The sequence below is a fragment of the Odocoileus virginianus genome, chromosome 16, assembly GCF_023699985.2.
Source record: "Odocoileus virginianus isolate 20LAN1187 ecotype Illinois chromosome 16, Ovbor_1.2, whole genome shotgun sequence".
NCBI classification, from domain to species: Eukaryota; Metazoa; Chordata; class Mammalia; order Artiodactyla; family Cervidae; genus Odocoileus; species Odocoileus virginianus.
The window spans coordinates 20,955,347-20,982,904 of record NC_069689.1 but is presented as its reverse complement, the minus strand read 5'-3'; the positions used below and the strand labels follow the sequence as shown (position 1 = coordinate 20,982,904).

General features: G+C 38.2%; 1 protein-coding gene across 8 annotated transcripts in view; it reads right to left on the bottom strand.

Moving 5' to 3' along the window:
- The window catches only part of TP53BP1 (tumor protein p53 binding protein 1), a 90,819-nt gene that overhangs the window by 23,789 nt on the left and 39,472 nt on the right, over positions 1 to 27,558 (bottom strand). For 6 of the 8 annotated variants that reach the window (XM_020881468.2, XM_020881467.2, XM_020881474.2 and 3 more), the window contains 7 exons: positions 27,101 to 27,306; positions 18,926 to 20,252; positions 15,121 to 15,240; positions 14,145 to 14,348; positions 10,712 to 10,769; positions 8,477 to 8,569; positions 2,491 to 2,974 (listed from right to left, as the gene is read on the bottom strand). In XM_020881468.2, the coding sequence (XP_020737127.2) occupies positions 2,491 to 2,974; positions 8,477 to 8,569; positions 10,712 to 10,769; positions 14,145 to 14,348; positions 15,121 to 15,240; positions 18,926 to 20,252; positions 27,101 to 27,306 (2,492 nt within the window). The remainder of the gene's footprint in view (positions 1 to 2,490; positions 2,975 to 8,476; positions 8,570 to 10,711; positions 10,770 to 14,144; positions 14,349 to 15,120; positions 15,241 to 18,925; positions 20,253 to 27,100; positions 27,307 to 27,558) is intronic. The other 2 variants (XM_020881470.2, XM_020881471.2) reach the window with 2 other exon arrangements.

The window sequence follows — 27,558 nt, the reverse complement described above, 5'->3', positions numbered from 1 at the left end:
CTTAATTCAACCAATTCCTTAAAATACTTCTGGCTATACAAACAACTCTGGTTAACAATGGTCAAGGTACTGGTCTGTCACACACCGGTCACCAGGGTGCCCCTGCGTAAGAACCATAGCAGCCTGGACCTGACAGCTGCCCACACAGTGATGAGGCCCTCCATCACAGAAGTCTAAAAGCTTTCGGTGTGCTTTACGTATCCTTAAAATCCAGCCAAAAACCTCCCTGTAGTCTTCCATTACAACAGCCAGGTAAATGATCACATCAAAAGAAATACCTAAATAAACATGTCTAGGGGAGTAAGAAAGGAGAGAAGGGAAAGAGAGCAGATAAAAAGAAAGCTACGCTTACTCTCTTCCAATGGTATTCTAAAAAGAGGTTTCTGTAAAGATACGTAACTTGAGGATCTTGTTATAATTAAGGGAAGACAAAATGAAAATAAAGCCACACTTCCACGTCACAGAAAACCTGGCTGCAGGCCCACCTGACAAACGGAAATTTAAGGAATGTCAAAGGTAGGCTGCCTATGCTTCTCTGAGCCTGACCTGAGTCCTACCCAGACTGCAGGAGATAAAAAAGCACCGACATTCAAATGTCCATACAGCCTTACGTTTTCTAATCACTCTTCAAAAGATGGCATACCAATCCCAATTCCTGTTACAGTACCCATCATTTATATTTTTTTATTGTGGTAAAATATAATTAACGTAAAAATTATTGACTTTAACCACTTTTAAATATACAGTTTGTAGCATTATGTACATTCACACTTTCACAAACATCACTGTATCCATTTCTCCATAACTCTTTATCTTTCCCAACTGAAACTCTGTACCCATCCCCTATTTATATCTTTGAGCACTCTTCTTTCCTTGGCAGGAGGAACTAGCTTTTAAATGTGCTGTTTCTCTCTGCATGACACAGCAGTAGCATAGGGCAAGTAATGGCTGTGTTGGTAACAGCTGCAGTAGTGGTGTTTAGAACAATAATCAATAGGTTGTAGCAGCAGCCAGTACAGACTGAGCATTTACTATGTGTCATACCCAGCACTAAGGGCTTTGCAAACGTAATCTCATTCAACTTTCAAGACATCTAGATGACGTCTAACTCCAAAGCCTGGGCCTTAACTACTATGGCTCACTCACTGGCTCCTCATCATCACGACACAGGAGCAGGAATTATTGCCCTAGTTGACAGAAGGAGAATATGAGGAAGTAAAGAAAGACACAATCTAGTGGCGCTCATGTGATTGCTGTCTTTAAGATGCAAGTTTTAACCCTCGTTATGAAGGCAGAGAAACCAAATTATTATGTGGCAGAATACAACCACTTTGAATTAAGGGTGAAAATAAACAGCTGCAAAATAGGATCTGATGTGCTACAGCTCCTATATCCAAAAGGCTATGTTATTTTGAATCTGTATGAACTGTTAAGGTCTTAGGTCTCAGAGAGTGTTAGTATTAAAGGCTAATGTAGAGGCACGGATAAACAGAACAAGACTACACAAGCTATGATTAAAAAATAGAAAAGCAACATAGCATAATGAAAAGAATACCGATTCTGAAGTCAGATATGCTGAGTTCAAATTCCAGTTCTGCCACCTACTGATGGCAAAATCTTGGGCAAGTTACTTAACCTCTCTTCAGCTTGGTTTCTTTACCTGTGAAATGGGAATAACAATACCAACCTCATGGGTTGTCTTGAGCACAGTGCTGATATACTGTAGGTGTTCAATAAATAGGAACTATATTATTTTTATAAAACAAACAACCTGGACCATTCAAATGAGAAGTACATCACTAGCACAGCTTTCCCAGGCAGATTTCAAGTGATGATGCTCTACTGAAAAGGCAATTTAACCATGGTTACTAATGAAATTTTATGAACTTCCTCTTGTTAGCATGTACATTACTACCACCACTTCTTACCCCTCAATTTTCACTAGTTCCTACACATCCCTACTCTATTTCCAAAAACCTGTTCTTCCAGTCTCACGTTCATCAGCCCCAATACTTTTCTTTCCACTGTATCTATTCTTAGCCTCTTTCTGCAGTCCCTGGTTACCTGGGAACTTTCCCTGTTACTGCTGTTTCCAATACTGTGATATGCTATCCTTCACACGTCTTCTACTCCTTCTGGAAACCATAGTGAAATCAACTTGGGGGAGAAGCAGTTAGCTCTGATGGTTATAAAGAAGAATGAAAAATGACAGAAGAAGACTGAATATAGAAAAATATCACAGGACCCAAACTATACTCCTGGCTTTCTCATCCAGTAAAGACCTAGGTTCACAAACTCTTAACACCAAAGACTATATAAATAGTCTTTGGCTATAGCTACTCATAATCTCCACCACCCTGTCTCTCATCCCGGATAAACTGTTTCTGTCTTTTAACCACTGGTCTGTATAAAACTGTTAAGAATTACTGTTAAGCAGAAGGAGCACAGCTTCAGTTCTCAGGGCCCCTGAGGTACCCTGCGCGCTCTCACCTGGCTGTGGAGCGACTCCGTGTCATCCCCAGGAGCACTGACCGGTCTCTCGCCAGTCCCCTTCTCAGTCTGAACTGTGGCGTCCTGTCTTCCAGAGTTCTGGTCCACTGTACTGGTCCCTTGTTCACACACATTCTGTACAGTCTGAGTCGCTGCTGAAACAGTTTCTGGGACCCACAGGGAACGTTCTATGGTCTGGATCCCTACGTTATTTTGGCTGGGCCTTGCAATCAAGGCCTTACTAGGCTTCTCCTGCCTGGGACTCCATTCTCCCTCCTGGCCCCCTGGCTGATCTATCTCCATTGCTTCCCCTCGAGGGCTGGAGGGCTCCTGTGTGGCCAGCTGCCGGGAGCGGGGAGCAGCAGGCTCTCTGGCAGGACTACTAGGCTTCACGGGCTGTTGACTCTGCCTGGTCCCTTGGTCACCGTCGAACTTTCCCCTCTCCTCATCATCGTGAGTACTCGGAAAATGGAGCAAGTTTCCCCTGTAAATGAAGCACATAAAGAAACCACGTTTAAAAAAAAAAAAATCAAGTAAGAGTGTGTGTGTGTGTAGGGTGAAAATAAGGTGACTGTGTGTGTGTGTCAAGGGAGAAACCATAATTTGATGATCTGAGAAATGCAGGGAAGGGTGAAAATAAGGTGACCAAGTATATCACCTTACAAGATTTCTCATCATAATTTCATTCCTGTGAAAAAATAATGGTACACAGGATTAGTCCACTATGACAGTAAAATAGCCACAGTATTTCTCCTCTCCATTAGCTACGGAGAGGAATTCTGAAACCTGACACAGGAAAATAAGGTCAAGAAAAGATGTAAACCATTACTGAAGCCACAGACAATGGGGGCAATTTAGGAATCTACCTTAAAAGAGAGCAACTAGGTCGAGATGTCTCATTTGGCTTTATTAATGGTTCCAACATTCCTTAAATGACTCCTAGCAATCTAGATACTGTTCATTACCCCCTTGACTAATAATTTTAGGAAAAGAAACCCAATCTTTAAAGGAAAGAGTTGTAGGTGAGATTCTAGTTTTGCTAGCTATACTGGCAGTATCTACAACAAACCATCTCAGAATGATTCGGTTCTTCAGAGTATTCCTTTTCATTAATCTTCCCATTGGGCTATCAGTGATTTATTTATACATCCCACAAGCATTTGATAAATGTCTCCTACAAACCAGATACCATGAAGCCCTGAGGCTCAAAGTAAGCGCTTAATAAATTCACTTTCAACAAAAGAATGTTCTCACAATCAATTTACTGCAAAAATCTACTTACAGATTAAATAAACTAATTGTATTTAATATAACTGTGTTCATCTAGAAAATGTCCATAATATCTTTTTAATAAATCATAAGTTCAGACTCCATGACATAAATTACAGCAAGATCCCTTGTGATCGACCTCCTAGAGTAATGGAAATGAAAACAAAAATAAACAAGTGGATCCTAATTAAACTTAAAAGATTTTACACAGCAAAGGCAACTATAAACAAGGTAAAAAGACAATCTTCAGAATGGGAGAAAATAATAGCAAATGAAACAACTGACAAAGGATTAATTTACAAAATATATAAGCAGCTCATACAACTCATATCAGAAAACCAAACAACCCAATCAAAAAGTAGGAAAAACACCTAAGTAGACATTTCTCCAAAGAAGATATACAGATGGCTAACAAACACATGAAAAGATGCTCAACATCACTCATTACGAGAGAAATGCAAATCAAAAACTACAATGAGGTATCACCTCACACCAGTCAGAATGGCCAACATCAAAAAATCTACAAACAATAAACGCTGGAGAGGATGTGGAGAAATGGGAACCCTCTTGCACTGTTGGTGGGAATGTAAGTTGATACAGCCACAATGGAGAACAGTGTGGACACTCCTTAGAAAATTAGGAATAAAACTACCATATGGACCCAGCAATCCTACTACCAAGCATACACTCTGAGGAAGCCAAAACTGGAAAAGATACATGTACCCCAATGTTTACTGCAGCACTATCTACAATAGCTAGAACATGGAAGCAACCTAGATGCCCACTGACAGACGAATGGATAAAGAAGCTGTGGTACATATGCACAATGGAACATTACTCAGCCATAAAAAGGAACACATTTGAGTCAGTTCTAATGAGGTCGATGAACCTAGAGCCTATTATACAGAGTGAATTAAGTCAGAAAGAGAAAAATAAATGTTGTATATTAATGCATATACAAGGAATCTAGAATGGTGGTACTGATGAAACTATTTGCAGGGCAGCAATGGAGACACAGACATAGAGAACAGACTTATGGACACAGGGTTGGGGGAGGAAGGAGAGGATGGGATGTACAGAGATAGTAACATGGACACTTTCATTACTATATGTAAAATAGATAGCCAATGAGAATTTGCTGTATGATGCAGGGAACTCAAATTGGGGCTCTGTGAAGAAAGCTGAGCACCGAAAAATTGATGCTTTTGAACTGTGGTGTTGGAGAAGACTCTTGAGAGTCCCTTGGACTGCAAGGAGATCCAACCAGTCCATCCTAAAGGAGATCAGTCCTGGCTGTTCATTGGAAGGACTGATACTGAAGCTGAAACTCCAGTACTTCGGCCACCTCATGCAAAGAGCTGACTCACTGGAAAAGACCCTGATGCTGGGAGGGATTGGGGGCAGGAGGAGAAGGGGATGACAGAGGATGAGATGGCTGGATGGCATCACCGACTTGATGGACATGGGTTTGAGTAGACTCTGGGAGTTGGTGATGGACAGGGAGGCCTGGCGTGCTGCGATTCATGGGGTTGCAAAGAGTCAGACACGACTGAGCAACTGAAATGAACTGAACAACCTAGAGGCGTGGGATGGGGAGGGAGGTGGAAGGGAGGGGACATATGTATACCTATGGCTGATTCATGTTGATGTTTGGCAGAAACTAACACAATTCTGTAAAGCGGTTATCTTTCAATTAAAACATAAATTTAAAATAAAAAAAAAACAATAAATAAGTCATAAATTCAGTGAGTTACTGTACTATGAAAAACAACATACTAATGCAATTTTAGATTCCATTAAATACACAGTAGGCTCAGGATTCCCTGGTGGTCCAGTGGTAAAGAATGCCCCTGCCAATACAAGGGACACAGGTTCTATTCCTGGTCCAGAAAGATCCCACATGCCGTGCAGCAACTAAGCCCATGAGCCACAACTACTGAATCCTGTGCACCTACAGCCCACGCTCCGCATCTAGAGAAGCCACTGCAATAAGAAGCCCGCACGTAAGAGTAGCTCCTGCTGCCTGCAACTAGAGAAAGCCCATGAGTAGCAACGAAGACCACACGCGTGCGCGCATGTGCGTGCACACACACACCAGAATAAGGGCTTTCCTCATGGCTCAGACAGTAAGACTCTGCTTGCAATGCAGGAGACCTGGGTTCAATCTTTGGGTTGGGAAGATCCACCACCAGAATAAAGACAACAAAAAGAATCCATTCTGCACTAATCATGGAAAGACATCTGGAATGTTTCAGGCTGCCATGTTTGACAAAGCATAAATGGAGATATACCCAAAAGATAAATTCAGGGTGACAAAGGTCTAGAAACTATGTATCTTGCTGCTGTAAGTGTTTGGCCACAGAAAGATAGAGGTAGCCATCTAGACAGAAAAAGCTGTCTCCAACTTGGGAGGAGCTCTCACCCTAAGAAGCTGAACGGACCTGGGCAGACAGAAAAGGGAAGCATGAAGAGTTCTTTAGGGCTTGCTCTGCATCTTGGAGAAGAAAGGAAAAAGGAGACATTTCTGAGGTTTCTATCTTGTATAGCACAGATTACCAAAACAGGAGATCAAAGCAGGGTTTACAAGAGAGATCTGGCCAAAGAGAGCCTGGTATATTCAATGCAATTGGTTGTTAAGAACTTGGGTCCTATCTGTCAGGAACCTCAACTGAATGAGGATATATAGCCCAGTAAAGAACAGGTAAGAGTAAAATCACCAGAAGACTGATGAGCAACACCAACCTGGTTTATAAGTGAACATACATACAAATTACTTAGCAGAGTGCTAGATACACAGCAGATGCTCAATCAGTATTAGCTGCATATGACAAAGCATGGACTGAATACACATTTGAATATTTAAGACATCTAACATATCAACACCTAAGCAATAATAAAACTGAGCCAAAAGCTAGAAGGGATGGGATTTACCATTTTAAGAATTCAATTATATTGTTCCCACCCCTAAACAAGCCTAGACATTTTACCTCATAAACTATTTATTTAGGGCAGAACTTCTGAATAGAATTTCAGTTTTAAAACAAAGCTTCATTTTATTTTTGACTTTTTAATTCCTAATTTGACAAATAACAGGCTGCCTTTCCCCCCAAAACTGTTAATCAGAACAATTCCTCTCTCTCTAAAGACTAAAGGTATCTCATTGCAACAGCAGCAACATTCAGCAGATTCCAGTCAAGTATCAGAATTTTGTTACTCATTTCTCTCGTGTTAGCATCAAATAAAGGATGTGCAAATCACACCTTCCTCCAAGAAACATCAATCACAAAGATGTGTATATTAAATCTCCCACAAAACAATAAAGAAGAAAATTTTAGCACCAGAAAAGAGACAGACAAAAGAAAGTCAATAATTTTAAGAAGAACCACACTTCCCTTTCTTCATTAGTTTCGGCTACACAATTCTACTATGGTCACTATATGTTAGTTTAGAAACTGAAGCCAAAAAAAAGCAAATTATAGCAGAAAAAGCCTGGGTAAAATTAATCCAAAGTGAAATGTGGAAGAATAAACCTCCATATTTAATAAATGTCTAACCATTCTGTTCTCAGCGTAGGTAGGTCTGTCTGAGGGGGAACTGGAAACAAGATCACCTGAATTCTCAGGCCCTTCTTCCATCAAGGTTAAACAAAAATCACCAGCATCCTAGCCTATTATAAACCATCTAATAAAATAGGAAGGCAATGCAATCAATAAATTTCCTAATTGCTGGGACAAGACCACACTACTTTTGAAACCATACAAGGTGGTACTTCACCTAACAAGTTTCCTGATAAAATAAAGGATGTGGTCTGGACTATCTGATTCCCAAGAATACCAACAAGTTCACATGTAATCATCAGAATGTTTATAGTAGAAGCACTGATGTGCATCTCTTAAATATTTCTACCAATAAGGAACACATAAATTATATTGCAGGGAATTAGGACTCCAGTGCAAAGAGTGTAGGTTCAATCCCTGGTTGGAGAACTAAGACCCCCCACAAGCTAGAGACAGCAAAAAAAAAAAAAAAAAAAAAAAATTATGTTGCAAATAACACTATTAAGAATATACCTGATGACAAAACATTATTATAGTAGCTAATTACAAATTACTGAATTCTAGATACAAAATTCCTAATGAAGATACAAACTCAAACCACTGCCATTACTTATTTCTCCTACAGGAAATTTAACAACCACACATTTCAAACAAGATATTTTTCTAACATAGAAGAAATACTTTTTAACTCAAAAAATTTTTCCAAGCTTCAAGCTGTTCTAAGAGATAATGGAGTAAAGAAATTACTGGAAAATTTTAATTCCATCAAGACTGATAAACTTTAAATTTGAGCTGTCAAACATCCCAGTTTTGCTGTATGGGAAACTAATAGAAAATAAAAATTCTGTTAAAAGTAAACATGTCCAAAACTAAGTAAAAGAGAATAATCTTAGAAATTCAGGATCATATATTTTTATAAGCTGTGAAGACTGAATCATTTTAAATTGATAGAACTAGCAGATAAAGACAAAAATCTATCTATAAAATATCTAATAAAACTCATGACACCTCATTTATAAATTTACCTAGAATATGTTACAGTCCCTCAAATAAAACAGTAAGCTCAAGTTCACAAAACAGCAGCAGTATATTCTAGATTTTGCTACCAATCATTTTGTGAATCCATATAGCCCAAAAGATGCTATGAAAATAATGCTCGCCTGATGGGTGCAGAGGAGGATTTCTGACTTCGAGCCTCATCCTCTTGCTGGGCTTCACAGACACAGCTAAACACAGACATGGTCTTCTGGGAACTAAGAAATAAATTAAAGCAATACACTGTGTTAATTGTGAAAGGAAAAGTACCTCTCTGGAAATTATCCTTTTAGGTACAGAGAGAATAAAATTCTTTTTCTGAATCTGAAAAATCTGAGTACCAAATATCTGATGACATTAGGAATCAATGCCAACTTCAAAAGCATGATAATAATACTGTGGTTAAATTCAAATTAAAGAATTCTTATCTTTTAGAGACAGCACTGAAATATTTACAGATAAAAATGATACAATGCTAGAATTAGCTTTTAAAAAATCCAGTGGAGTGGACAGTGTGGGAAGCATTTATAAATGAATCAAGACTAGCCATAAATTGGTAATTTTTGACCCTGGGTGATGAATACATGGTAGGTCATGATACTATTCTCTTTACTTTTGTATATGCATAAAATCTTCAATAATGAAATGTGTGAGAGACAAGATGGAAGCAAGCAATCTGAACAGTGTCCAGCTACAGACAACACTTAAAAACAGAGTGGTACTGCTTCACCTAAACACAGAGACGGCATTTAAACTACACTAACAGAGTCCATCACCAACTCAATGGACATGAGTTTGAGCACGCTCTGGAGTTGTTGGACAGGGAAGCCTGGCATGCTGCAGTCCATAGGGTCGCAGAGTGGGACACAACTGAACGATTGAACTGAACCAAACAGAGCTTACTTTAAACTATGGTGAACCCAAAGGTAAAGTCAAAGATTCTTAAAATCTGGATTCTCCTATATAAAATTTGCTTCACAACAATATCACTGAATCTCATTCTGTGGATCCTCCAATCCAACCCTCTGCCTCAGGTTTTTCCCTATTTTTCCACCCCTACATTTCACCCAAAGGGTCCAGAAAGTTTCAGCAGCATATACTGTTTCCTCTTAACAAGTACATGTACAAAGTGATAACAAGTTGTGCAGAGTTTAACAATTTTGTTAAAACTGAAAGATCAAGTATAAACTCCACTTTCTTCAACACAACATTAAAGAATCTTCAACTAATAAGGAGTCAAAGGTACTTACCTTTCAAATTAAATATGTAAAAAAACAAAATAATTAATCTCTCTAGACATAGCTTAGCACAAATCAAAGGATTTAGATGGATGAGACACTTACAACTGAGGATCAAATTTAGTCCACAAACAACTTAGTCAACAACAATGTTAGGTAACCCACCAAGCAGGAAATTTTACTTTTAAAAATTCAGGCCACAGGATACCTGACTGTGTCCAGCAGCACGTTGTTATTTAATGTGACATAGTGATTGTATGTTTACAAAATGGAATAAATGTGTTGTATGTATAAATCTGTTAATTATAGTTTTAATAAACATTTATTTTGGAGTATTTAATTAAAAAAATTCAGATTTCTCTTTAAAAATTTAAAGATTTCACAACAGTAAGTCTGCATGGTAATGACTGGCTGGAAATGAATACAGGCTACCCCCCTTTAAAATGAGACACACGATCAGTAGGCCATCGTCGTCAACATTTCATGCTCTTGCACCTAGACTGCTTTACTTATTTATAGCACCTGTCTAGCCTGATTTAAGAATCCTCACCTATACTTCAACAACCACTGTTAGTATTTTCATATTGGATGACTCACACAAGAAACCAATGAAACAATTCTATTCTCATGGCCACCAGATGGCAAAGCTTACCACCAGAGCCTCAGGATGGGGTCATATTCAAACTATGACAGCGCTGGTGACAAAGCAAAAACAACAGGACTGTAGCTAATTTGGCAAGCAGAAGAGAATATGGCCTGAGGCTAAGGCTGCCAAGGGCAACCCTCAGAAAGAATAAGGTCTATGGCTACCTAGTGTTAACTTCCCGTTTCCTCACCAACAGTAACAACAATCTCAATCTCACACGCAGTAAAAGAAAAAAGGCACTCTCACATGAACGAAAGGAAGAAAGGGAAACACCATTAAATATCTTAGTTCTAAATACAGCAAAAGTTTTATTAAAGTATTAATAAGAAAGCCTACGGTTAGATTCAACACACTGCTACATGGTTTATGCTCAAGTTTCATTTCAAATTTTTTTCCTCTCTTGATAAATTATCTTTCCCTCATTACCAGTGGCTTTGTATATTAAACTCCTCTAAATAGCAACCAGCTCTGGTTACCTGGCAACAGCCTCAGCAACAGCAGTAGATCCATTTTTTCTTTCACCAGTTGCTGGCTCTGAATAAAAACAAAAGAAAGGAAAGAGAAACAGAATTCAGTATCATACCTTAAGACCATCTCTTAAAAACCTGCTCAGCCCCAATGATACTCTAAAATAATGCTTGAATTTCTGAAGCTATTGAAGGCCTCTTTTCACTATGACATTAAAAAAAAATCGTAAAAATAAAAACCTGATCTACTAGTATTTGCAACAAATAATAAAAAGGAAATAAGAATAAAAAGTGAACATGAAAAGATTTATAATTTAATGACATGTCTTTCTCACTTCCACCGATTTTGACCACTCAGTTTCTCCAGAAATACAATATAATGAATTACTAAGAAGTAAGATTTAAAAATGAAAATGTAATTTCTGAATTTCAATTCACCTCTTCTCACATAAGTAAAAAAAAATGTAGTAAAAAAAATTCTATTTAAAATTTTCAAAACAAATTTAAAGAAACTTCTGAGAACGTTTATAAATCTGAAACTAACACAACATTGTAGTTCATCTCTACTTCAATAAAATCTTTTTAAAAAGAAAAAACTTTAGTAATTATGCAGGAAAATTGCACAAATTTTAAATAGTGTTAAGAGAACCCACACACAGAAGGTACTCAAATTCTTCCCAAAGAGCTCTTGGGACAGATATTTGAAAAATAAAACACATTTTCAAGAAAGAACCTGTAGTAAAAAATTAAAGGTCATACTGAAAAAAATTCTATATTCTCAAAGCAATGCCACAGGATTAAAATGTGTTCATTTACCATTAGCTCTAGCCTTAGAAAAAACAATAAATACTTTAAAACATTTCTAAAACAGTCATAACTCAATATAATTTGAATAGTTCATCAAGGAGGCAGCTGAAGCTTGGTGGTCAGAGGCCTGGCTCTGAAACAGAAACCTGGCTCAGGCCCTGGCTCCAGCACTGAGCGAGCCGTCCAAGCCGGGGAAACTTCATCTTGAGTCAGTTTCCTCATCTATAAAATAAAGACAAAATAGGACCAACCCAGGGACTCCTGGGGGTCTGGTGGTTAAGACTGCACTTCCACTGCTGTGGACTGGGGTTCAACCCTGGTCTGGGAACTAAGATCCCACAAGCTACACGACCAACCCTCAAAGGTTTGTTGTGAGGATAAAATGGGGAAAACTATTAGTATGGTGCCCGATTACCAGGAAAGGTAGCAAAATTTACTAATATGGTCATCTTTAATATTTAGCTCCATTTAAAGTGAAAGTGAAGTCGCTCAGTTGTGTCCGACTCTTTGTGACCCCATGAACTGCAGCCCACCAGGCTCCTCCGACCATGGGATTCTCCAGGCAAGAATACTGGAGCGAGTTGCCATTTCCTTCTCCAGGGGATCTTCCCAACCCAGGGATCGAACCCAGGGATCAAACCCGGGTCTCCCGCATTGGAGGCAGACACTTTAACCTCTGAGCCACCAGGGAAGCCCATTTAAGGTCTTCCCAATTGTAACTTCAAATCTAAAGATTCAAAGCTATCATGTACTCTCTTGCTAAGTCCTATCTGATTTCAGAGAAGATGACAATAATGATGAAAACATGCTATACTTTATTTCTACTGAGGTTCTAAATTTTCAAATCAATAAGCACTGAGAAGCAGAACTGCACTCTAATTCAGAACCAGACTTCTGGTTCTTGGAACTACTTTGCATTCAGGCTACTTCATTTACTAGCTGTGTGACTCTAGGGAACACGCTCAACCTTTCTGTGCCTCAGTTTCCTTACCTATGAAATGAGGATAACAATAGGATCTACTTTACAGGTTTGTTATCAGTTTTAATGAGCTGTACATGTATGACATATATAGGTGGCATATACTAAGAATTCAAAATACATAGCTAAAATTTTTCTTCAATCTCATAGAATCAGAGCTCTTATCAGGTCCACCCACTCTATCTGCAGTCTTTGAAAACTCCCCTTTCATCTCTCTCTCTCTCTCTCTCTCTCTCTCTCTCTCTCTCTCAAGAATCTCATTTTTAACCCATTTCCCCTTTGGAGATTTCCTTTCAATCTCTAAACCTGCTTAGGTATCCCTCAGCCTAAAAAAAAAAAAATACAACCTCCTTCAGTTCTATATTCCCCTCTAACTTGCTGTTATTTTCTCTTCCTTTCTTACATAAACTTCTCCAAAGTAGAATACATTTGCTGCCTCTTCTCCTCCCCTTTACTCCTCAATTACCGCCAGTACAGGTCCCACCCAAACCACTGGACTGAAATAGTTCTTTCTAGAGTCACCCAATGGATCCTAACTGCCAAGTCTAATGTACATTTCCAGATATATCTTTCTAGACCTCACTTCTGCATGTGACATTTTCTTTTAACTCTCCTCCTCACAGGCTTCCATGGCTTTATACTTTCCTAGCCCTCTAATCTAGGAACATTCCTTATCTAAGATAAGGAACATTCTCCTTATCTAGAGGAATATTCCTTTACAATCTCCTTGATAAAACTTTTTCCTCTCCTAACTCCATTAAACCCCATTTACAAACTTACTAGTGGAAGAATTACAAGCTTTAGAGTCAGATGGATCTGATTGAAACTCCTGCTCCACCTCTTACCAATTACTGTAACAGCAGGTTTAAAACCTCTTAGTCTCAGTTTTCTCATCAACAAAATGGAAATAAAGAGATTTACTAGAGTGCTATCATGAAAACAAAATATGGATGCAAAGTCATTCTATATTTTTTATTGTATCATTTCCATATTTAACTGGTCCCAAGATACCCTCTATTCTGCTATTCATCTCTCAAATTCATCCCCTCATCTCTGTCCCACCACTAATGATCCCACTTCCTGGTTAAAGACTGCATTTGCCAGGCAGCAGAACAGAAAATGGGCAAGGAAAGGAATGATGCACAAATTTTTCAAACAATCAACTGATCCTTTAAAAGAATCAAATCTGACCATATTACTCCCCTGCTTAAAATTCTTCAGCTTTTCTGCAAGATGTAAAAGGCTTTTCAGAATCCAGTCCTGACTTTGCAGCCATTCCCTTGTACCTTCTCTGTATTCCAGCCATACCAAACAACTTGCAATTAATGTGGGAAAGTCAACTTAAACCTACAGCCTGAATCCACAATCCTACATTTTCTAGTCACTTCTGAACTCAGACATTTCTGACTATGAAAACCAATTACTTTATACAGACACAAGTTTAACACAGATACAAGCAGCGCCATAGAGATTATAAAATGGAGCATATTCAGTAACATGACAGTGACCAGCAAAAACAAAGAATTAACATTCATGAAAATAAGACTTTACAAATAACATTTATAAAAGTTTCAATCATTAAAACCAGAAGAAAAAAAATAATTCCAGAAGATCTGTAGTCACTAGTTACCCAAGATTAACATAAACAAAACTTACTTTCCAGGCTAAACTGCAAAGACTCTTCACTTGCCTCAGTCTCAGGACTGACCAATTTCATTCTCATATACAACTGATCACCCATTTCTGGGGCAGCCCCAGAATCTCCTTTTTCATTCCCAGGTATGGGATCGTTGGTCTCCACCATGCTTTCCGACATGACATCACTGGTTGTTATGGTGCTTTCTGGATAGTTGCTAATACCTGAAAGAAGGGAGGCAGGGGGAAGAAAGAAAGAACACTAAAATACAAACATGAAAAATAACAATTCAAAGTCATCAATTTGTCTGTTTGGCTCCACAGCTCTGCAGGGTTGAAGAGGATTCCTAGGATAGATCCTGTCACAAGTATCAACAACTACGCACTAGTACTGACACCTGGTCTTAAGAAGAGCAACAGGATTCAGTTCCACTTCTGCATCTGGACAAAGGATGCTGCATGAGCCCTCAGCCAACCCACATCTGCCAGCATCAGGCATAGGTAGCAGGAGACTCCAGACGGCATGACTGTTACCTCCCAGCACTGACTAGAGAAAACAAATAGGTTAATGCAGACGACTACTAGCTGCTTCAGCGAAGGAGGGTCTAAATTTTCTTGCCCTGTCAAGCAGCAGCAGACTGATTAGCCAGGGTCCTAAGTAAACAGTATTTCTACCCTACCTGCTGTCCCTTTCTTATAAAACAGCTCTAAACCATTGTTTAACACTCAGATACTATGGCCTTGTAAGTAACAGAATAAAATCTTCACAAATATTCTTCCTTCCTTCCTTCACTGCATCCTTTCTTTCCTTCATCTCATCACTGCTCACATTTCCTGGGAGTGAACTCATGGAATCGGACACCATAACCTTATTCTTCCTAAGACAAAAATCAATATCATCAGGCAGGCCCAACTCCTCAGATATAAAAGAATCACTGGCATATAGAACGGTATCGCAGAAATTCTGCTTTAAACATCATTACATTTAATCACTCACCAATGGGAGTACTGTGTCTCTTGGGCTCCAATTTTAGGTGCCCAATAAGAGGTGGAGTTGCACCAGTCAATGGTGGAATAATATCACCTTCTTTAGGCAAAGTAAAATGAAATGGAGTTTCTGGAGAAAGCAAGAAACAAACAAACAAACAAAAAACCGATGGTAAACAAAAAGGAAATCAAAACAGAAGTACAAAAAAGGCCAAAGTGAGGAGAACTGCAAGAAATATCTCAATTACTCTTTTCCTTTGCTCCCCAATTCTGCCTCATTCCCAACCCCCCTCCCTCATCAGGCCTCTCAACCAATGACCTACTGTTCTCTCTGCTCATCAACAGAACTGACACAAGGCAGACAACTAGGGAGCAGGCAAACAGAGGAAGCCCAAAAGCTTGGAGGCCCTGAGGAACATGGAAACATCTGAGCCCCAAGACAGGAAGTAAGCCGGATGGTTTCAAATCCAGACATCTTAATTTTGTGTAATGTTATCTCAAGGAGTTCATTTATAATGCAATCTGAAGGATTTCTCTACGTTAAAGTCTGATGTTAATACTTATAACTTGCAATCTACTCAAAGAGCAGACAAAGGATTTCACGGGCTAAAAGGACTTCAAAATACTCATTGGTTCTAGAAGAAATATATAGGTTTCAAAATTCAGCAGTACTGATTAGTTCTAGGCCACAGCAGTGCAACAGTAACTCTCACATATATGAGCATTCCCATTGTAGACATATTGATCATTATCAAACATTTGTCTAGAAACAAAACTTTATTTTTTAACTAGGTCTCCACTCCAAATTTCCAACCAGAATTAGCAAATGGCCAAAATCACATTTTATGAATTCCTATTTATCTCTTTTAACAAAATGACTAAATTTGGGAGAAAAAATGAATTATGCCAAACTGCTATTCTTAAACCTGGCATGTGAAAAGTTGTACTTAGTTTCCTGGAATGGCTCAGAATAACTATAATATGGCTTGCCCAGTCACTATGCCTTGTGAAAATTGTTTGTCTAATGTCCTTTCCACATCACCAAGCAATTCTCTGATTCCCAGGGGACATTTAGTGGGTGCCATACAAAGTTAATTCTGACACTGTCTACCCAGTTAGTGTTAGTCACTCAGTTCTGTCTGACTCTTTGCAACCCCATGGACTGTGGACCACCAGGCTTATATGCATGGACTTCTCCAGGGAAGAATGCTGGAGTGGTTAGCCATTCCCTTCTCCAGGGGATCTTCCCAACCCAGGAATCCAACCCAGGTCTTCTGCATTGCAGGCAGATTCTTTACCATCTGCGCCAACAGGGAAACAGAGATAGCATCAAATCTCACAAATTAAAGGCTCAGGCCCACAAGACTGCCCCCACTTCAGACACCAATCAACAGTCCAGGCTATTATCTGTGCTTCTAACCAACCAGCTCTGTATCACAGGTTCCCACAAGGATGAAAAGTTCACATGTGCTGCTTAAGAAACTGTGAGGCGCAGAAGTGGAAAGTCTTAACGTCCCATCTAACTGGCAAAGAATTCCACCATAATTATAGCAAAATGAAATAGGCTGGTAGGTAAGCATTCATTTCCTGGCAATTCTTTAAAAAGTAAGTCCTTCAAATTAATAAAGAACTTAAAGATACAGAAATTAAAAAACAAATACACTTCACAAAGCGTCATACACTCTAAAGACTACTTTACAGAATTTTCATTCCCAGAACAACCACCTGTTCTCTCTCTTGACAGGAACTATCCTTCATATTATGATCAACCATTCAGACTTTTGAAAATCTGTATATAATCTTTAAGTAGAGCCTTCTACATGACAAACCACAATACGCGAATGTAATATGCAAGAATTAACAAAAAATTATTTATGAAAAGTTATCTTAGCACTACTGATCTGATGCATCACTACAACCTAATAGATATTGGTTTATACAGGTAGCAGTGCCATTATCTGGTCTTCAAAGCCTCATTTCTGGATTACTACAAGAGCCTATCAATTACTTTGCCTGCCTCAAGTCTCCCTCTTTCCCCAACCCACAATTCTTTCTGTACAACTAAAGCAACCTTCCTACAAAACATGACTTAGATTGATAATGGTACTTAAGATAAAAGGAAACTATAAAAATCTTTAATAATGTAGAATACTAGGTCACTCAGACAGTTCTTTACCATAACTCAGCAGAATCAGAAAAACGGCATCATACAGTTCGGGGCTTCCCTGGTGGCTCAGATGGTAAAGAACTTACCTGCAATGCGGGTGACCTGGGTTCCATCCCTGGGTTGGGAAGATTCCTCTAGAGGAGGAAATGGCAACCCACTCCAGTATTCTTGCCTGGAGAATCCCCATGGACAAGAGGAGCCTGGCAGGCTACAGTCCATGGGCTCTCAGAGTTGGACACGACTGAGCGACAAGGCACATACCATACGGTTTTTACAGGAGGTAAAAGCACAGACTTAAGAATCAGGAGACTGAGGTTCTAGTCCCACTTCAATCATTAACTAGCCACATGACTTTAGGAAGAAGAGACTGAACCCAACACCCCCAACCTCCTTTTCAGCTCCTTTTCATTTCTTGTTCTAAAAAGGGGGGGGGGGGGAATATGAACATCAAATCTAATGAAAGGGAGCAATTCTGAGATGAAAAAAGTACTAATAATCACTCCTAGACAAGAGGTATAAACTAGAATCAGGAACATCGAAAGGTATGATCACCCATACTAATAGCCATGATGCTACCTTAACACTGCTTCTCATTTCCATTATCTTTAGAAACTTGCTTTCTTAAGTCTGTGTTTTGGTTTTTTGGTTTGTTTTGTTTTTAAATTATACAGACTTCGGGCATTCAGAAAGTCTGAATTCTTTTCAGCTAATGTCAGACATGATATTCTAGAAATATTTCAGAAAGAAGCTATTATTCTCATTCTGGACAGTATAAAATAGATAAAGGGACTTTCCTGGTGGTCCAGTGGTTAAGAATCTGCCTGCCAATGCAGGGGACACGGGTTCAGTCCCTGGTCTGGGAAGATTCCACACGCTGCGGGGCAACTAGGCGACACAACTATTGAGCCCATGAGCCAAAACTGCTGAAGCCTGAGCACCCTAGAACTACTGAGGCCCAAGCACCCTAGACTACTGAGGCCCGAGCACCCTAGAACTACTGAGGCCCGAGCACCCTAGAACTACTGAGGCCCAGGCACCCTAGAGCCAGTGCTTTGCAACAAGAGAAGCCACCAAGAGAAGCCTGCTCACCACAACTACTGAAAGCCCAGCAAAGCAACAAAGACCCAGAACAGCCAAAAATAAGTGAAACTTTTAAAAAATAAAATAGACAAAGCACACAAACTACAACTTTCCCAGTTAAAGGTTTAAGATGTATATACGTTGAACCACTGTTAGAAACTGAATACCCGTAAGGAAGAGACCACCACGCTTTTTTTGAACATGATTTAACCGTGTAAGGTAATCAAAAAAGGTCCATGTACTTCAAGGCCACTGTCAAAATATAAAAATATGGAGCAAGGCTGGGACTTAAGTAGAAAATACCAGATTGGTACAATTTTCTACTTAGAAAATTCATGCTAATTACACCTGAGTTCTAAAGCTGATAAAAAACCTCAAATGGTCTCTGATTCCACAAATAACTAAAGCTACAAAAGAAAAAAAAACCATATTTTAATTACTGGCTGCTGACAAACATAAATCCAAATTCATTTTCAGTCCTGATGTAACAAGTGTGCAGTTCTCGCCTACCTTCCATTCCAAATTATACTTTGGTTGGAAACACAGGACAATTTACAATCACACTTACCACTAGAGCTTTCACAGAAGCTTTGTGAAGCCTGGGCAGAGGCTTTCTCCAGTTGCGGAGCCTCTACACCTGAGTCCACGCGCTCTGCATTAGCCACTTTTGAGTCTTCCCTTAATGTGCTATCGGTTCTCTCTTGTGGTTGGGTCTGCTGCATTTCCTGCTCAGGTCCTGGAGTACCATCTGCTCTCACTAAGGTCAAAGGAGGCTGTGAAGAGTCTGCCTCTACAGGTTCCTTTTCTGCCGTCACTGATTTCTGATCTCCTTCATACTCTGCACTCTTTTCTTCTTGGATATCTGCTCTATTCTCAGTACACGGTTCTATTTCTGGAGCATCATCCTCCCACGACTGAGAATCTGAGCATTTCTCCACTCCCTCTAAAGGTTCAGAAGAGACATCAACTCTGGGAGATGGTTCCTTCACATCTACAATGACAACACTCGAGTCCTCTGAAGTAGCTTCTTCCCATGCTTCCTGATCCTTATGTTCCAATTCCTGTTCAAGTACTGGAAGCTTCTGGGGAGAATCAATATTTATCACACTGGTTTCAACTTCCATAGCTTCCTGGCATTCTTGTTTGGGGACTTCCTTCCGAAGACCCAGCCCTTGTGACTGAGTTTCAGTCAGAGAAAGATGCAATGTGACACTCTCTGTATTTTCTTCTTTGGGCTCCTCGCATTGACTTTCACAAGGAGTCTCAGGGATTTCTTCCACCTCAGACCCTGAAGACCCCTCCTCTGGATGATGTTCTTTAATTTCTATAGCTTCCTCCTGATCTAACACACTTGAGAGTGCCTCAGATCGAGTAGCTGGAGAGGGAACTGCCTGACTACCTGAATCACAAGTGAGATCAATACAAACGTCTTCCGCTACAGGTTCTTCTCTGCCTTTGCAACCGGCAGATAAAATACTAATGTCATCCCTGGTTTCTGTGTTATCCCCCTTTGCTTTATCATCATCCTGATTCAGTTCTACTTGGCCCTCTTGTGCAGGATCAATCAGGATACTATCATTTTCAGCAGGAACAAGTTTAGAATTGAGAACCGGAGACATGGGTTCAGTATCCTCAATCTGTGTGTTTTCTCCATCTTCATCAATCCTGTGAGAACTCAAGTTTTCTATCTTTGGGGACTGGCTACACTCACTTGTAGAAAGCATTAACTTACAAGAATCCCCTGTCAAAGAAAGTCCCAGATCCTCAGTGGAATTCTTTGGTTCAGTCTCTGAAGCTTTAGAACACTCAACAGTCAAAGATGAACTATGCAAATCTCTACCCTTCTTCTCATCATTTGATCGTTCTTCCAAACTTGGAGATGGAATGAAGATATCCTAAAGGACAAAAACAGACAAATAATCATTTCTTCATAATCGTGTTTCTTTTATATCTAGTCCATCAATTCTAAAATTTCTAAATCAATTACATAAGAATTTTAAAACTCCAGGGCCATAACCTCAGAAATACAAATCATAATCATCAGTCTTTTTTTCAATCAACACAAGACAATGTTTAATGCTGTTCTTGTGAATCATTGATCTAGAATAAGCATAATCCAAACAAAAACCTACAAGTATTCAAGTAGGTAGAAAAACACTTAAATTTACTGCATATCACTACTAAAACCACGTCATACACTGTATGATGGGCTGTCAATCATGTAAGAATCACGTGAACATAAGCCTACACAGTCCACTTCAGGTCTCACAAAGTGGGAACACATACTGGCGTAACTCAGAGATACTGCAGGTTCAGTTCCAGACCACCACAATAAAGCAAGTCACACAAGTTTTTAGGTTTCTCAGTGTACATAAATGTTTAAACTATGCAGTCTAAGTGTGCAATAGCATTGTGTCTTTAAAAGATGTACATACCTTAATTAAAAAAAAATTTTTTTAAATGCTAAACATCAACTGACAGTTTTGGATTGCCACAAATCTTCTATTGGTAAAAAAACAAATTATCTGCAAAGCACAATGAAATGAGGTATGCCTGTTCTTATTTCATGTCCCACTATTTCAAAACGTGCTGGCACTCACAAAGCAAATGTTAAAATGCAAAGTTTATGATAATCACATTAGTCAACAGACACCACTACACACCAATATGGAAGGCTGAAGGCAGGAGTAAGATCACATCCTGTTGGTGAGGATGTGGAACAACTACAACTGTCAAACTGCTGGTGGCAATGCAAAAGCTACCACCACTTAGGAGGACAGTTCGGTTCTATCTTACAAAGCTAAACATACATTAGTGTTACAATACGATCCAGAAATTGTACTTGTAGTTATTAACCCCAAAGAAATAAAATCGTAAGTCCACACGAAGATGTGTACACAAATGTTCACAGCAGTTATCAAACATCCAAAAACTAGAAGCAACCCCAATGTTCATCAAGAGGTGAATAAATTGGGGATATCCATATCACAGAATAGTACTCAACAATAAAAAAGATTAAAATATTAATACATGCCAGAATGTGAATGAATCTCAAAAATTAGCTAGGCTAAAAAACTCAAACACAAAACATTATACACTTATCATTCCAATTATAAGAAATTCTTGAAAAGACAAAACTGTAGTGACGGAAGGCAGATGACAGGTTGCCCAGGGTAGAAGAGGGTATCGGGAGGGTGTGAGGAGGGATCAATCGTAAAGGATTAGGAAGAAGCTTTTTAGGGTGAGGAAACTGCTCCATACTTCGATGGCGATGATGGTTATACATTTGTATACAACTGCCAAAATTCATCAAACTATACAGTTAAAATGGCCGTCTCATTTTATGTAAATAACATCTTAAAAAAAATTTAACTCAAAGCTTAATGTTTTTATGTAAGAATTTACATTTAGGGTGTTTTTTGCTCAACATAAATGCTAAAAAGCTCTAGACATAGCTGGTAAGGCATTCATTTCCTATGATTTTTAAGAGCATCAAAGTATGTTGAAAACATTCTGTGCATTCATTAACTTCTGGTATTCCAATGTTTGGTCTGTTTACCCTTTCAGATACATATACTCCTGCATAAAATTGGTTCAACATTTCTAATGGCAATTTGACAATACACAACAGCCTTGAAACCTTATATACTTCTTAGTCAAATAATTCCATTTCCAGGAAATTATTTGATGAAAATACACTGAGATTTAGCTACAATGCTGTTCAATACTAAAATTATTTAGAAAAGGAAACAATATGAAATATCCTAAATATCTACAGATAGGAGATTCATTTAAAAATTATATAGTGGAAATAAAATAGCATGCAGATTTTCAAAAAAATAAATAAATAAATAAAAATTATGATACACCTAACACAATGAAAGACTTTATAACTTACTTAAAATTGTACATGACTATTAAAAAAAATATAGAAAAACAGGCTATGCATTAAATAGAAACATTTTCTAGTTAAAGAAGTATATGAATATATATTTTATTGTGGTCTATACATTTTTACATAATTTCCATGTTTTTGAAGTTATTAATAATACATAAATACCATTAAAAAGTTACAAGCAGTTATTTGAGACAGGATAAGTGATGATCTTAGTTTCACTTATTTGTATGTTACACCCATTTTATAAGAAATTATGTATTTTTTTTAATAAAAAGTCAAGTCAATTCACAAAGGCTTATAGATAAGACATTGCTAATAAAATGATAAATAACAGTTGTTTTTGAAAGTCAAACTCATATAAAAATAACTACCTCAAAGTGAGCATTTACAATGTGCAACCACCACCTCTATCTACTCTGAAAACATCTTCATCTCTCCAAAAGGAAATCTCATACCCATTAAGCAGCTGCCCCCATTCTGAATATGCTTTAAGAGTTATCAAAGTAAATATTTACATGATTTTCTTACAGAATTTTTTCAACATATGTATAATTTCTGTCAGCAAAGTAAACTTTCAGGGGGCTAACCAGCCTAACAATAAACTTTATTTCTTAAAGGCTGCCTGGATCTAGTATTTGGCCCCTAATAATCTCTGAAAGCTTAGTCAGAATAATAAAGTTAAGTGGAAGGAAAAAAAAAAAACCCTCAGGGCTCTGAACAAAGACTAATGAAGAATTGTCAGGACTTCGATCAATGAGTCAACCAGTCTAGACTCAATACAGACCTAAATCCATAGTACTCAAGCAGTCAAAAACTGGTCTCACACAGAGTTTAAAAGCCACTAATAAAATCGTCTGTATGTGTATCAAGAATGAGAAAGTGTTAAATATCAAACTATTTTCTGCTAATCTTCTCCTCAGCCCTCACACCCTGGTGAAGGATCAAAAAGGCTATGCAATTAACAAATATATTAGGGAAAAAAAGAAAGAAATATATGAAATTACCTTTATCTCAGTTTTCTCTTGATTAGTAAGCATTTTATTAGAAATAAACAGATCTTACAACATCAAAATTACGTTGACTTGGACTCCCGTAACCAATGTACAGAAAGAAAAAAAAAACAGATGTACAAAGGTGAGCCATTAAGGAGTTTGATACACAATGAAAAAGTAGAGAGCTTCCAAATAAAAACAACAGATTTAATACACACATTAACTTTTTTCCAAAATCCCACTAAGGAAATGGTACAGCAATTTAAAAATAAATAAATAAATTTTGAAGAAAAAGAACACGAAGAAAAGATAACCACAATAAAATTTTAGAAACGTGGTTATCTATTCAGCAGACTAGTGAAAACTTAATTCCTAAGACAGCAGTGGAGAAAGCTAAGATGTAACCCAAATTACACCGCAGAATCACCATGCCCCAAAAAAGATTCAGGACTTGGCAGCAGCCCAGGTAACTCCATAAGTGGTGATGAGGGCAGAGCTAAAATCAGGAGGACTGACTGGCTGGCTGGAAATCTATTTAAGAAGCAGTTTAATCCCCAGATCCTCTCTCCCTGGCCCTTGTCCTCCCTAGAGAGAGTAAAACAGAACATCCCTGAACTGGAGGACAGGGGGCAGTTATTAGAAAGTACCATACTGGAAATAGGGAGATTAAATGAAAATTTACATTGAATAGAACCTACACCTGTCTCTCAACACTCCCAGTCCTCTTTCATCGTAGATTTCTAAAGTAATGGCAGACAAGAGGGAACCTGAACAAGATGAGATAAATCAAGATACTGACATTAGGAGACCCCAGAAACGGCCCTACAGATCACACTACAGTAAATACCAGAAACAAGAAGCACCAACCACTAATTCAGAACTTCTAATCAGTTTTCTAGGATTTCACTCTTAAAGGAGGCGGACAATCAAGGATTTACTATCACGCTCTTAAATCAGAAGAAAGCCTCTAATTTAAAAGTGAAACATACAACTAACAAAACTAAAATCTATTTGAAGAAATAGTGACCATTACAAGGAGAAAACTTCTCAAAAACTACTATTAATATCATTAGGGAGATAAGATAGTATACCCATAAAATGACAAAATGCTAATCTTTTTTTAAAAGGGAGAACATTTGGGAAAAAAAAAAGTATAGAAATTAAAGACCCAAGAGTAGAAAGTAATAGCTCAGAGAAAGGTTAAAAGATGGTTAAACCTGGTAATTGCACTCCTAATTATATATAATGAGAGAAATAAATTATGATTACATATAATAGAAATAAAAACACACATTCACAGAGAAACTTGTGCATGAATGTACATAGCATTGTTTATAATAACCAAAAAGGGGGTAACAATCCAAATGTCCATCAACTGATAAATGGATGAATAAAATGTGGTATGTACACACAGTTATTATTCAAAATAAAAATGAATAAAGTTCTAATACATATCACAACATGCATGAACTGTGAAAACATCACACTGAAGAAACCAATCACAAATTGTGTAATTCATTTACTGTATATGAAATACCCAGAACAGGCAAAGTCAGAGACACAAAGTAGATTAGTGATTGACTAGGGCTGGGAGTAGGGGAAATGGAAATGACGGTTAATTAGCATGGGGTCTTTTGATTGGAAGGGCTGTGTGTGATGAAAATGTTCTAAAATTAGATTGTCTGCCATATAACCCAAGAATCCCACTCCTGGGCACACACACTGAGGAAACCAGATCTGAAAGAGACACGTGCACCCCAATGTTCATCACAGCACTGTTTATAAAGCTGGACATGGAAGCAACCTAGATGCTCAGCAGATGAATGGATAAGCAAGCTGTGGTACATAAACACAATGGAATATTACTCAGCCATTAAAAAGAATACATTTGAATCAGTTCTAATGAGATGGATAAAACTGGAGTCCATTATACAGAGTGAAGCCAGAAAGATAAACACCAATACAGTATACTAATGCATATATATGGAATTTAGAAAGATGGTAACGATAACCCTATATGCAAGACAGAAAAACAGACCCAGATGTATAGAACAGACTTTTGGACTCTATGGGAGAAGGCGAGGGTGGGATGATCTGAGAGAACAGCATCGAAACATGTATATTATCAAGGGTGAAACAGATCACCAACCCAGGTTGGATGCATGAGACAAGTGCTTGGGGCTGGTGCACTGGGAAGACCCAGAGGGATGGGATGGGGAGGGAGGTGGGAGGGGGGTTCAGGATGGGGAACACATGTAAATCCATGGCTGATTCATGTCAATGTACGACAAAAACCACTACAATATTGTAAAGTAATTAGCCTCCAACTAATAAAAATAATTGGGAAAAGATAAATAAATAAAACTAAAGGACTATATAAAAAAATAAAATTAGATTGTCATGAATAACTGCACAGTTTACACTAAAAGCTACCCGACCGTACACTTTAAAAGGCTGAACAATATGGTGCGTGAGTTAAATCTCAATAAAGTGGGGGCTTTTTAATTAAAAAAAAAAAAAAAAAACAGTTGAGGAAATCATCCAGAAAGTTAAACAAAAGGAGAGAGACAGAGAGATGGGAAGTAGGGCATAAAATAATAAAAATAAAACTACAAGACTATTCTAGGAGTTTGAATATCCAAACAATAAGTATTCCATTAAAAAAAAAAAAGAACAAAGGGAAAGAAATTAAATAATTAAACGTCCCTGAAATGAACAACTTGACTTTCTAGATTGAGAGAACTAACGAATACAAGATAAAAACAGACTTATGTCAAGGATCTGGAAGTTTTAGAACACTGGGGATAAAGAGAAAATTTTACAAGATTCCAGTAAGGAAAAATAACAGCTCACATATTAAAGATCAAAATCAAACTGGACAGGGACTTGCCCGGTGGTTGAGTGGTTAAGAATCCTCCTTGCAACGCAGGGGATTCAGGTTCAATCCCTGGCTGGAGAACCAAGATTCCATATGCTGCAGGGCAACTAAACCCATGTGCCACCATATAGATCCCATGTGCAACTAAGACCCAATGCAGCCAAATCAATAAATAAATACTAAAAACAAAAATCAAACTGGCCACACTTCTCAACAGCAACAATGGAACTTTGAAGATGGTGAAGCAATGCTTTCAAAAAGTTTAAAGGAAAATTATTTCCAACATAAAATTCTATACTCTTACAAACTATAAATCAAGTATGAGAGAAGAAAGTCTGCTACTAAAGAATGTCCTCCACCAAAATGAGGGCGTAAATCAACCACAAACACATGGAGCCCAAGAGGAATCCAACACAAAGACAGGTAAGGACAATCTCCAAAGACAATGAAAGGGAGGTGACAGTTCTGCACCGGGAATAGAAGGCAATAGCACAGATTAGAAATCAGGAGGCTCCCAAAAGTGGTTTCTTCAAAAAGAAGTTGAGGCCCTTGAACATCTTGAAAAGAAATTTTCATTAATAACAGTTGGTAGAAAGCCTAGGGTTGATTTAGTGAGAAGTTCGTGGCCTTGAGCTAGAATAATGATTAATGCTGCCTTTCAATTTCAAAGTAACATTTCAAGAAGTTTAAAGACATAGTTCAAAATTTAAACATAAAAAGTACATCAGATATTAGGTGACTCTGGAAATGTTCTAAAACTAGATTATCATGACGGATGCACAAGTCTACTGCTCTTGTTGCTGTTCAGTCGCTCAGTTGCGTCTGACTCTGCAACCCTATGGACTGCAGCATGCTTACTAAAATATCACTAAGCCACACACTAAATGGGTGGGTTTTATGGATTGTAAATTATACCTCAATACAGTTGCTTAAAAAAAGAAGTCAGGAGGAAAAAACTTATTCTACAATACTCACATGAGAAAATTCAGGCTGGGACGGAATAGGAAGTGAACCCGGAGTGAAGACTGGTGTGCTCTGAGATACTGGTGTTGAGGCTTGTGGTGATATGGTGGGCTCAGGGGGGACAGGGGGGTTTTCCATCTCTGTTGGCTCATCACCTTGGAGTTTCTTCTGAAAAGACTCTCCTCCTTCAGATAACACTGACATATCCATTGGCTCATCTAGTTTAAAATAGTGAAAACAAATTGAGAAAGGAGCATTCATTAGTACTATTCATGTTCCAATACCACTAGTAATTATATTCAGATTATTTTCATTCCTAAAAAAAAAAGTGACTTGATTTTTAGAAAAACTGATAGGTTAATAGAAGATTGAATCCTAGAAATCTAGCAATACTTTATTCCCCCAGGGGAGGGAAGTCCACACTCCTTAAATAGCCAGATACAAATTAAAACAGGGTTCATCTAGGGACA